Source organism: Anomaloglossus baeobatrachus, chromosome 1 (genome assembly GCF_048569485.1).
Source record: "Anomaloglossus baeobatrachus isolate aAnoBae1 chromosome 1, aAnoBae1.hap1, whole genome shotgun sequence".
Taxonomy (NCBI): domain Eukaryota; kingdom Metazoa; phylum Chordata; class Amphibia; order Anura; family Aromobatidae; genus Anomaloglossus; species Anomaloglossus baeobatrachus.
Genome location: NC_134353.1, coordinates 335,375,882 through 335,388,855, shown reverse-complemented (window position 1 = coordinate 335,388,855; position 12,974 = coordinate 335,375,882). Strand labels below are relative to the sequence as shown.

Sequence of the window (12,974 nt, the reverse complement as noted above, 5' to 3'; positions counted from 1 at the left end):
TTCCCTCTTGAACCAGGCCTTGGTTTTCTTGGCTGTGTGCTTTGGGTCGTTGTCTTGTTGGAAGATGAAATGACGACCCATCTTAAGATCCTTGATGGAGGAGCGGAGGTTCTTGGCCAAAATCTCCAGGTAGGCCGTGCTATCCATCTTCCCATGGATGCGGACCAGATGGCCAGGCCCCTTGGCTGAGAAACAGCCCCACAGCATGATGCTGCCACCACCATGCTTGACTGTCGGGATGGTATTCTTGGGGTCGTATGCAGTGCCATCCAGTCTCCAAACGTCACGTGTGTGGTTGGCACCAAAGATCTCGATCTTGGTCTCATCAGACCAGAGAACCTTGAACCAGTCTGTCTCAGAGTCCTCCAAGTGATCATGAGCAAACTGTAGACGAGCCTTGACATGACGCTTTGAAAGTAAAGGTACCTTACAGGCTCGTCTGGAACGGAGACCATTGCGGTGGAGTACGTTACTCATGGTATTGACTGAAACCAATGTCCCCACTGCCATGAGATCTTCCCGGAGCTCCTTCCTTGTTGTCCTTGGGTTAGCCTTGACTCTTCGGACAAGCCTGGCCTCGGCACGGGAGGAAACTTTCAAAGGCTGTCCAGGCCGTGGAAGGCTAACAGTAGTTCCATAAGCCTTCCACTTCCGGATGATGCTCCCAACAGTGAAGACAGGTAGGCCCAACTCCTTGGAAAGTGTTTTGTACCCCTTGCCAGCCTTGTGACCCTCCACGATCTTGTCTCTGATGGCCTTGGAATGCTCCTTTGTCTTTCCCATGTTGACCAAGTATGAGTGCTGTTCACAAGTTTGGGGAGGGTCTTAATTAGTCAGAAAAGGCTGGAAAAAGAGATAATTAATCCAAACATGTGAAGCTCATTGTTCTTTGTCCCTGAAATACTTCTTAATACTTTAGGGGAACCAAACAGAATTCTTGTGGTTTGAGGGGTTGAATAATAAATGACCCTCTGAATAAACTTTTCACAATTTAAAAAAAAAAATAAAAAAAGAAATAACATTCTTTTTTGCTGCAGTGCATTTCACACTTCCAGGCTGATCTACAGTCCAAATGTCACAATGCCAAGTTAATTTCGAATGTGTAAACCTGCTAAATCTGCAGGGGGTTGAATACTACTTGTAGGCACTGTATTTAAAGGGAACATGTCACTTTTAAAAACACTATTAATCTGCACATATGGGGTTAATCTGCAGGTAACTAGTGCTTGGACCATGCACAGTGCCTGCACATGGAACCCCACACCTGAGAGGAAATTCACTTTAAGTTGAGGTAGGAAATACGGCACTGCTGGAATGAGTAAGGCCGGGGCCACACGGGGCACTAGTGTGATGCTCGCATGACACTCGGCTCACGCTGGCAGCACAGCAGGGGCCAAGTGTCATGCTTGTATCCCTGCGACTGAGGTCCGACTGTGCGAGCGGACCTCAGCTGCGGGGGGCGGGCCAGCGCTGCAGAGGGGCGGGCCGACACGGAGGAGGGGAGGGAGGGATTTATCTCCCTCTCTCCTCCGTTGCCGGCTATTGCGATTCTCACTCTGCACGCACGGTACACCGGTGTACAGCGAGTGCAGTGCGATTTTTCTTTCGCCCCATTCACTTGAATGGGTGCAAGAGAAAAGAGTCTCGCATTACAATCGCAGCATGCTGCGATTGTTTTTTCGGTCCGATTAGGGCTGAGAAAATAATCGCTCATGTGTGCTGACACACAGGCTAAAATTGGTCCCAGTGGAATGCGATGTTTTATCGCACTCCACTCGCACTGATTTTCTCGCCGTGTGGCTTAGGCCTAAGTGCCCAGATGGGATCCAACTGCATATATTATAAATATTCCCAAAGTCTGAAGTGACTATGAATAAGTGGACTTTAACTGTAGTCAAATGGGGATCATGTAACATGTGATAATTTGGCCACAAAACCTATATCAAACATACACATAGGTGTTCAGCCACTGTATTAATTAAGAGAGATATGCACTGTGTTGAATGGTGACAACCTTCGCTAGTATGAGTTGTCCTCAAAACGTCATGTGTTACATGATTTCCACATGACCACAATTAATGTCCACTTATTCAGACTCACATCAGAGTGCTAGATTTTGCTTATATATGTAATATATATACAGTGGGTACAGAAAATATTCAGACCCCTTTACATTTTTTCACTCTTTGTTTCATTGCAGCCATTTGGTAAATTCAAAAAAGTTCATTTTTTTTCTCATTAATGTACACTCTGCACCCCATCTTGACAGAAAAAAACAGCACTGTAGAAATTTTTGCAAATTTATTAAACAAGAAAAACTGAAATATCAGTATTTATCATGCTCTGATGGAACATGATGATTTGTTCCATCAGAGCAGGCCAATGAACAGTGAATCAGTGAAATGCAATTAAAGGAAATCTGTCACCAGGTTTTTGCTACCTCATCTGAGAGCACCATAATGTAAGCAAAGAGGCCCTGAGTTCAACAATGTATCACTTAGATTACTGTGTGCAGCCATTCTGACACAGTGAAAGATTTTACATTTTGTATGTAGCAGTGCTGAGAGCTGACCCCAATCACACCAGGCTTTCAGTGTACATTTCTGGACAGAAGCTGCTAATCACAGAAGGGGGTGGAGTCGGACTACAAATCACAAGCTGCTGAGACCCACTAATGATAAAGATAAGTGGCTTAAACTAAAGCTGGTGTCACACTAAGCGACAGCGACAACGACGTCGCTGTTACGTCACCATTTTCGGTGACGTAACAGCGACCTTGTAAGTCGCTGTTATGATCGCTGCTTAGCTGTCAAACAGCAGAAGCAGCGATCATAACGTCGCTGTGCTACATGTGCAGAGAGCAGGGAGCCGCGCTTAGCGCTGGCTCCTTGCTCTCCTAGGTACAGTACACATCGGGTTAATTAACCCGATGTGTGCTGCAGCTACATGTCACAGTGCAGAGAGCAAGGAGCCGCGCGCACTGCTTAGCGCTGGCTCCTTGCTCTCCTTGCTACAGTATACATCGGGTTAATTACCCGATGCGTACTGCAGCCACATGTCACAGTGCAGGAGCCGGCGCTGGCAGCAAGAGCGGAGGCTGGTAACCAGCGTAAACATCGGGTAACCAGGAAAAGGTCTTCCCTTGGTTACCCGATGTTTACGCTGGTTACAGCTTACCGCAGCTGCCAGTGCCGGCTCCTGATCGCTTCATTTCGTCGCTCTCTCGCTGTCACACACAGCGATGTGTGTGTCACAGCGGGAGAGTGACGACCAAAAAATGAAGCTGGACATTCAGCAACGACCGGCGACCTCACAGCAGGGGCCAGGTCGTTGCTGGATGTCACACACAGCGACAGCGACGGGACGTCGCTGCAACGTCACAGAAAATGGTGACGTAGCAGCGACGTCGTTGTCGTCGTCGTTATGTGTGACACCAGCTTAAGGGTACTTTCACACTTGCATTTTTTCCTTCAGTTGCAATCTGCCATTTTGGAAAAAAGCGTAATCCATTAACGGATTCCGCTGCTTCCCATAGACTTGTATGGACGACGCATTGCGACTGATGGTCCTGTGTTGCATCGCTGGGCGGAAAGAACGCAGCATGTAGCGTTTTTCTGCGCTTCCCAGTGCGTAAAAAAAACGCAATGTGCTGGATTCCGTCGGCATCCGTCATTTTTATAATGGAAGCCTATGGTGGCAGAATCCGTCATTTGACGGATTCCTGTGACGGATCTGTCTTTACACAACTGCTCATGCTCAGTTGAGTAAATTGCTGAAAAAAAAAGCTACAATGGATTCCGTTGTTTTGCAGGATCCGTCGCATCAGTTGTGCCACTATATGCAATGCAATCGTTACATCCGTCACACAATGCAATGTGACGGATGCCGCACAACGCAAGTGTGAAACTAGCCTAACATCGCAGGTAAACAAAAGCAGACTGTGAGATAAAACAGGCAGGGCTGAATTTTCGCTTTTAACTGTTGCAGCATACTGTCTTTAGATTACATTGCATAAACCTATTGACAGAGTCCCTTTAAGGTGACAATAATTCCCCCTTTAACCGGAATCAGGAACTTTATGTCAAACAAAGAAATACTTATAAGATCTGGAAGTATTTGTAAAGACACATAACTCAGCTCCTCTGTATCTCTACACAGTAGCTGCAGAGATCAGTGAGGAGAGGATTAGTGTTTTTGTTATCCCCTGCATGATACTACCTGCTTATAGTTGGTCAACATCATGCAGGGGAAGAAGTACATACCACCAGACAAAAAACCTCAGGTAACACACAGTTGAACCTTAACATAAATTATAGGCTAAACTTTACAAAGTAATATCTCAGCAATGGAGAAAATGAAAAATAATTCTACATTTTACACAGTTTTGCAGTCAATATTACATGATGTGGCCAGTTTAACATGCTAAAACAGGTGAAAGGTCCTCTTTAAAGGGAAACTTTCATGTAAAAAATACTTTTCACCAGCAGATATGGGGTTAATCTGCAGGTTAATAGCGATCTGAACTTGCTCAACACCCGCACTTAGAGCCCCATTGCTGAGAGTAAATGAGCTTTATTCCCTCCCAGCTGCGTTAAGCCTCTAGTCATAGGGATGGAGCTGGCGCAAGTTCAGTTACTGCTCAATGCATAGAGAGTGTCAGCTGAAACCACTTCCCCGAAACAGAGTTACAGCTGTCAGTGTGTGCCATGGGGAGTGGTTACAACCACCACTCACTATACACCAACTGGTGACTGAACCCAGAGAGCCTAATTTGCTTCTACTTTAGTCACTTTTTGTAATAAAAAAAAAAAAAAAGCAGGTGTTTTTTTCCCACTAAGCTGGTGTGGAAATAGTTTATTTTGTTCTAATTATATACATATTTGACAAAGGTTGCTATTTGGTCTTCATGTACTTTAGGATGTTTTGCAAGAGGTTTTAGGTCCTCTAAGTAATAAAAAAAGAAAATAAAATTCTTATATTTGAATGTATCTTATCTCAAACCATTACAATTGTATCTTTTTTTATTATATCTAGTAAGTGGTACAATTTATTGTAAAAGCATAAAGATAACTGAAAATAAGGATTGTAGAAATAAATCACAATGATTTCGGCTACTTTTTCTATCATTATTGATCTATCTGACATGATGACTGCCAGCTTAGGTTTGTAAAATGAAAGCTTTCAGTGCAGGCTTATACCATGCTCTCCCTGACAACGCTAAAGCCAAATGTCAGCTATATTTACAATGACATGCTGCACTTACAAATTCATCGCTTTAGCTAGGATTTAGAAGCATTCAAAGGCAATAAATTTAGTGTCGTGAAAATTCAGCAAAGTCATATTTGACAAGGAAGTTAGAGCACTAATACAGACATTCCTGAACACTGAAATTACAACACAAAGAATGAAAAGTACTGGAATTATGGAAATCACTGGATCGAAAGACATATTAATGATATACAAATAATCTAAAAATGCTAACAACATTTTCAAAACATTTCAATTTATTCAGTATTAAGTATGAGCGCTACAAGGAGAAACACATGCACTTCCATGCCTAGGCATGCTATCAATATAGTTATTAATGAATGTTCTGGCATGCTGAATGCACATGGGAAAGCAAATCATCAAGATCCGCTGCTGGCAGCTCCCTTTTGAAATTGCCAAGAAATTAAGTCCCAGATGGGCTCAATGGGAGACAAGTCCAGAGCTCAAAGTAGCACGAGCAAAATGCTCACGACACACTTGAATTGGTCAAACTAAAGGGTCTACCACTAAATCAATTTAACACTGAGCTGTTTGTGTTCCTGCAATGAAGACAAGAGAAGTCAGGTTGCTGTATTGTTCGGATCTTTTCCTCCCAAAAATTTGGAAGGAAAATTAGGGGTATGCCTTACAATTCGAATGTAGCTTACCGGGGGGTGGTGAAGAGGGGTCACAGGAGGCAGGGCAATGATGTGTGCTGTGCTGCAGGCGCGATCTCTGCGGTGCTGTTCTGTGCGCGGGCGACCCTCCTCTGTGCGGCGGGGGCCCTGTTCTGTGAGGCAGGCAGCCCTGTGCGGCGGGTGGCCCTGCTCTGCGCGGCTCTTAGCGTCGTGCGGCCCTGCTTTATGCGGCGGACAGCGAGGCATGGATCATTCTGAAAATGTTGGCTGTAGAAGCTTCAAATAATGGCATTCAGGGTCGTCGCGTGCGCAGATGGAGCTTTCGGCTCAAGCTGTCATCTACGCACACGCTGACTCCGGCCGCCAATTCTTTGAAGCCCTCACTGCCGACATCTTCAGAATGGCCAGTGCCTCGCAGCAAGCACCAGCACAGAGCTGCACTAGCACAGAGCTGCACCCGCTGCCTCAGCACAGAGCAGCGCCCGCTGCCCCAGCACAGCGCCACAACACCCAGTTAGCATCTGGGCTCCCCTCTGCACCTCCCACAGCATCGCTGTAATCCAGCAACGCCCCTGCCTCCTCTGACCCTGCTCCACCACTGCTGCCACCCTACCTCCCAGGTAAAACCCCATCGAATTATAAAACAGACCCCATATTTTTTTTTTCTACCTTTTTTAACTCTAAATTTGTGGTGCGTTTTATAATCCGGTGTGTCTTATAAAACGAAAAATACGGTATTTCAGATCTATGTCAAATCCAAGCAACATTCTGCATCAAACCATGTGAATAAAGTTTACACAAGCTATGGTAACAGGTTCAAGCCACTCAGGTTGCTCACTGAAGCATGACCAATATGTAGCCTAACTTTGTTTTATTGCAAACCCGCTAATGGGACACATTTAGCAAAATTGCTGAATCATGGGTTCCATCACCAAATCAATGTAACATCGAGCTATTGTATCTTGAGTTAAGCCTCGAAGGGACTCACTACGATATATTATGCCAACCCATACCATAATCATGGGAGTAGGACCTGTGTCACATTCTCTCATGAAGACCACTTTATGGCATTGCCAATATGGTCTCCAAAACCAATCCCCAGCAATCATATCAAGTCAAAAGCGAGACTCATCACTGAAGAAAATAGACCTACATTAAAACGTCCATTGCTCAATTCTACTGGTTGCCATGTTGAGACCACGTGGTCCATACTATGAAGAAGTCTTCACAGAAAGGTCACACCACTGCGACTACCAGGATTATGCTATGTGGTGCATTAATTTACAGCAACGGGACCTTTCTTGACTTTAATAAAGGTACACAAACAGCTCGGTGTTGCATTGATTTGAAGGAGAAACCATTGATATGGCCATTAGTCTAAAGTGTTCCAATAGCAGTTGTTTTTTTTTTTAACAAAGCCAGGCCACATATGAACATGTTACCATGGCTTGTGTACACTTCATTCACAAGCTTTGGATGTTGGATTTTGCTTGGATTTGACATGGATGTGAAATCAGTACCAAACATGTGAATAATATTGTACAACTTTCATACTTTTTTTAAAGTGTGTGCATTTTTGAGATTATTGATAATCAGACATGGTACAGATTCTACTATTCTAGAAAGCAAATGTTCAGTACTATTAATAAGGAACAATAGTTATCAAGCTGAAAATTATAAAATAGCATTTGTCTTTTGGGAAACATGGAGCTGAAGTTTGCTAGTAAAAAAAATAATACCACTAATAGCACACCAATTGCTGTAGTACAGAACGCTATGAGACAACAGCCAGCGGTCTTTTTTCTAAGGATTGTTGGAAATGAATTATGGGCACAGTGAAATTTGAAGCTTTCTCCACTAGCTCTATATTATGCAATCAGAGCAGCCAGGCTGAACTAAAGCAAATTGGATTTATTCCCATGGGAACCAAAGAAGAAAATTTCCCAGAATCTTACTGTAACAAGAGCATTTGCCTACACAATCATGTAGAGTCGTAAAGATTCAGCACTTTAACTGGACAGCAAAAATAGAACTGTCTAACCAGAACAGGTTATTTCTTCCCAGTTATATAAATTCTTATTAAGGATACAACTTGAATGTGGTTCACCAGTTTCAATAGCTAAAAACTGCTAAACATGTAAGGCTATATGCACACTGAGAATTTGGATGCAGAAAGTTCTGCACCATTTCTGCATCTCTTGGCAGGAAGAACGCAGCGGTAACAAAGGAGCATTTTGCTGCGTTTCAATGCATTATTCACCTGCGTTTTTCTACCATTTTTGGACGCTAATAATGCTATAGAGATAGATAATAGATAGAGACAGACAGACAGATATATAGAGATATAATTGCACAATCCCCTGATATATAAAAAATGGCACCCTGTAGAGCTTATTGGACAGCTTTTTATGATTAAATAAATAAATCCCTGATGTCTCCACTGATCACAGTGATAAGTGGTGACATTCATGACATCACCGCTCATCAGTATCCCGGTCTCCCTTTTTATGTGTTTCAGATTTCCATTTGTTGGAATCCCTGGACTACGGTGGACTTGCATGGCTTTTCTTTTTTTTAATAAATTGGATAACAGGGAAAGTATGGGGTGGTGTTTTTTTCAAATAAATATTTTTTTTGTTTTCTTCTTTTCACTTTTTGGGTTAGTAATGGGGACACCTCTCCATTATTAATGCCAAGGCTTGATGCCAGCTGACACTACACAGCTGACATCAACCCCTAACTCCCATTACCCTGATTGCTTCTGGTGTGGCGCCAATCAGGAAGAGACAATTACATTCCTTGTGAAGATAACCTCATTGACAGGGAAGTATTCTGGCTTTCAATTCAAATTCAAGTCAATTAAAAATAGCTTTATTGACAGGACCAAGTACATGTTGGCATTGCCAAAGCAAGTGGTAAAAATGGGGATGGGGAGAGAGGCCTCTCCAAGGTGAGGTATAGAGGCTCATCCACGGTGGGTGATGGAGTCTCATTCAGGGTGGGTGATGGAGGCTTATCCAGGGTCTGGGATAGAAAGCTCATCCAGGGTGGGGAATATAGCCTCCTCCAGGGTGGGAGATAAAGGCTCATCCAGGGTGGGGTATAGAAGTCCATGACATAATGGGCTTCTATCCTCCTTTCTTTCACTCAGGCTTTGCATGGTGATTGTTTTGTGATTTTTTTTGTGCCCACACATATGCATGATGGGTTTTTGAACACATATATTACATGCATTGCCTATTGCTTTTTGGTGGGCTATTATACCTGCATTTGCTTCATGTTTATTAGCTTGGGTGGTATATTTTGCTGCACATTACATTCTGCACAGTATGAATATTTGCTTATTGTAGTAAATAAATATGCTGTGGTGCTATGGAGCAATTGTTATAGCCAATTTGAATTATCCATCACTATAGCATTTACTGCTGTTTAAACCACAAGCAACTCATGCCCAGCGACTAGTCACAAGGGCGTGAGTTCTCTTGGTTAGTTGACGTCCTTAATATGTTAGCACACCCCTGTGTGCATACTAACATGCTAATGAATGCGCAGCGACGCCGCACACACCTCAGTCTTGATGGCGGCTGGTGGAGAATGGATGCATACTGCACATGATCCGGAGTCCCTGGGACTTCCGATCATGCGCACTATACCTTACTGAAGCCAGAAAGCTTACACCTGGCATCAATTTAGTGCGCATGATCGGAAATCCAGGGTACTCCAGGTCATGCGCAGTAGGCATCTATCCTCCGCTGGCCGCCATGAAGAGTGAGGTATATGCGGTGAAGCTGCGCATTCATTAGAATGTTAGTATGCCCACAGAAGTTTGCTAACATGCTATGTCGGCCGGCTACCCAAAGGAAATCACGCCCTTGTGACTAGTCATGGGCCTCATTAGGATATAAGAAACGATCTTTAGAAATACTTTTTCTAAAAATCCCTTTATCTATGCTAGTGTATACAGGGACTGCTAGGCAGAGATTAACAATATGCACCCAGAACTGCTCGTGGTTCTGGGTACATATTGCACCTGACAGATTCCCTTTAATGAACTTGGTGCCTTTTTTAAGTGACCTGTGCCTCCGTGCGTACTAAGCCCCAGCATTTTTGATGAATCTGATGAAGCATTAACCAAGCTACGAATTCACCCAGGCTCAGACTATTTCAGTTAAGCAGAATCAAACTGGTGAAACAACGTGAAAAGTCACAAACTAATTGCACAACTCCCCATTGCGCAATTTATTTTGGAAAACCTTTCAAAGCTTTCATTCCAGTTTTCTGCCATAAAAGCTTTGATGATTAGGCCCGAAAGGGTCTTATATTTGCTTGTACTATTCATGCAATGTTTCTTAAAATTAGGTATTTTTAATAGCTTTCAACAGCCATTTTTATTTTATTCAGGAATGCTAAACTCAAATGTTATTCTAAAGCTACAGTAAAATCTTGTACAGAGTGTTTGGTGTGTTTTGGGGGTCAATAATAATTTTTTCTTGTTTTTATTTATTTATTTTTTTTCTTACAAAACCCAGCATGATCTGGATAAGGAATCTTTAGCTATCTCCATGATCCATCTTTAGCTATCCATGATCTGGATAAGGACCTTTAGCTATCTCCATGGGCCTCTCTATAGTATTTCAAAAAAGCAAAAAAGAAAAAGTGTATGCACAAAATAGTTCACAATAACATCAAAACAACATGTATAAAATTACATTTAAAAATTCTGGAATACAGATGAATTAATAGTGAAACACAATTATTACAGAATAATAGCATGAATTCTATACCTGAACAAACTACATGGCTCTGGAAGTATCCTGGTCCACAAGATTCCACACATTGTCCTTCTTTCAACAGAAGAGATCCACCACATGCGGTACACTCAAACCCATTGTTACAAGTGACACAGGCTTCTTTACAAGCTGTTCAAAAACAAACACAAATGCAATGAACATGATGTTGCAAATACTAAATTACAAGTTGCTTTAGCTTTCAATCTTTGTATACATGAAACCTTATACCAAGCTAAATGTAAAACAAAATGTCATTGCAATTAGCACATTAACTGGCTATATTCAACAAGCTGGTCATACATTGATGACATCACATCCATCATTCACGTGACTGTTATACAGTGTATCCACCCATATCCTGTCCACCGCCATTAACTTGAGAACAGCGGCAGCTATAGGCATAGAAGTGGTGTCTAGGTATAGTAAAGTAGCCATGCGCTACGCAATTAAACCACCTATAGTGCCACCTGGTGGAAAACAACGGAGTTAGCATTTTTATCTTGAAAACGGAACGAGATAGAGAAAAAAGGGAATTACAAAGTTGTAGGGCATCATAAATTCAATACGAATACCTAGACACCACTTCTATAGCTGCCGCCGTTCTCAAGTTAATAGCAGAGGACAGAAGATGGGTGGACACGCTGTATAATTAATATCACTGGCCACAGTGGTGATGCTGGCATGTATCTATAAATGCATACAGTTGCACTCTGGAAAAGTCAAAAATGTACAAGGGAAAATATGGCACTGCATTACTGCAAAAGAGATATTTAGTTTATGTATATGGCCAATACATAAACTAAATATCTCTCTTTTGCAGTAATGCAGTGCCATATTTTCCCTTGTACATTTTTGGCTTTTTCAGAGTGCAACTGTATGCATTTATAGTTACTATGTTTTTTCAGTTAGCACCTGTTCACATTTGTTGGATGTGCGGGTCAGTTTTTTGATATTTCTGATGCTGGCATGTATGGCACAAAATCACAGAGACAAGTGGTCATGTGAATGATAGTTGTGACATTATCACTGTAGGACTGGTGGAGACAAGCACAACCAAAAAGGCAACACTGGAGCGGAAACGGATTGAATTGGTAATTAACAGCAATTTTATTACATTAACACATTAGATCATGTTTGATAAATCCCAAACAACCCTTTTAAACAACTTATTAAGGAAGTTATAATATGGATATGGTAAAAGGATACAGAAAGGTCAGTATTTACTTTAAAGTTCTGAATCTTCAGAAAACAGATGGTGAGATTCAGACCTCGGCCACATGCAGCTTCTGTAATAGGAAACATAAAAAGACTACGTTCTCTTCAGCATGACACAACATGAATTACCTAAACAGGTTCTTCCATCCAGATAGAATCCAGGGTTGCAGCTGTACACACAGCGTCCCATCTGCAACAAGCGAGCTTCATCACGGCAGATGTCACAGTGGTCAATAGACTGAGAGCAGGTTAAGCAGTCTGGATTACACTTCTCTACAATGGGAATAGAGTAGAAAGCACAGATAAAATGTTTCTTTTCTGCACTGTGAAAAAAATACTTGAGTGTCCCAGATCTCAATTTACTTCAAACAGTTCCTAATTCAGGCAATTAAAATAAAAGCGAAAAAAGGTTCTCTTGCCAAATCTATTCATTAAAGGTTGTGCAGTTTGGGATAGAAGTTTGAAGTCACTGATTTGTGACAGTGTGTGGTGAGCATCGCGTAATGATTCCCGGGTATTGCACATGCAAGTGTGTGGTCACAGGATTGAATGTTTGGGATCTACATATTTACAGTCACGAGCCAACTAGACATGCTTAGTTTCTTCTCAAAGAAATGAACTGAGAGAAGTCTGACACATCTAAAAAGTATATATGCGGTCAACATGGACGCCTGCTCACATCGGCAATACCAGAAAATCCTGACAGCATGTTCACTGCACGCTGGCACAATTCTGCAGTCTACTCTTTCAAGAAGCATCTTAGAATTAACTGACGTTTGTATGTGTGTAAAAGACAAAACACTATTTCTAGCCTATACTCACCTCCCATGCCGGCACTGTTCTGGCAGTGTGGCGGCTCACATTACCAGGGCTCACACGAGATTGTGATTTCACGAGAGCCCTGCACCCAATAACCCGTGGGTTTCTTACTTCCCCCATTGGGACAAATGAGTTAATCAACAGGAAGTGAAAGCTGTGGCTGGAACAGCACCCACACGGGAGGTGAGTACAGGCTTTTTTTTTCCATTTTAACTGGGGAAAGATGTAGAATAAGAAGTTGTAGACAACCCCTTTAAGTTTTGTC

General features: G+C 42.4%; 1 protein-coding gene across 1 annotated transcript in view; it reads right to left on the bottom strand.

The window, feature by feature from the left end:
- The window catches only part of FRAS1 (Fraser extracellular matrix complex subunit 1), a 724,001-nt gene that overhangs the window by 321,323 nt on the left and 389,704 nt on the right, over positions 1-12,974 (bottom strand). The window contains exons 13-14 of the mRNA XM_075352182.1: positions 12,020-12,163; positions 10,670-10,804 (exon numbers count right to left, since the gene is read on the bottom strand). Coding sequence (XP_075208297.1) covers positions 10,670-10,804; positions 12,020-12,163 — 279 coding nt within the window. The remainder of the gene's footprint in view (positions 1-10,669; positions 10,805-12,019; positions 12,164-12,974) is intronic.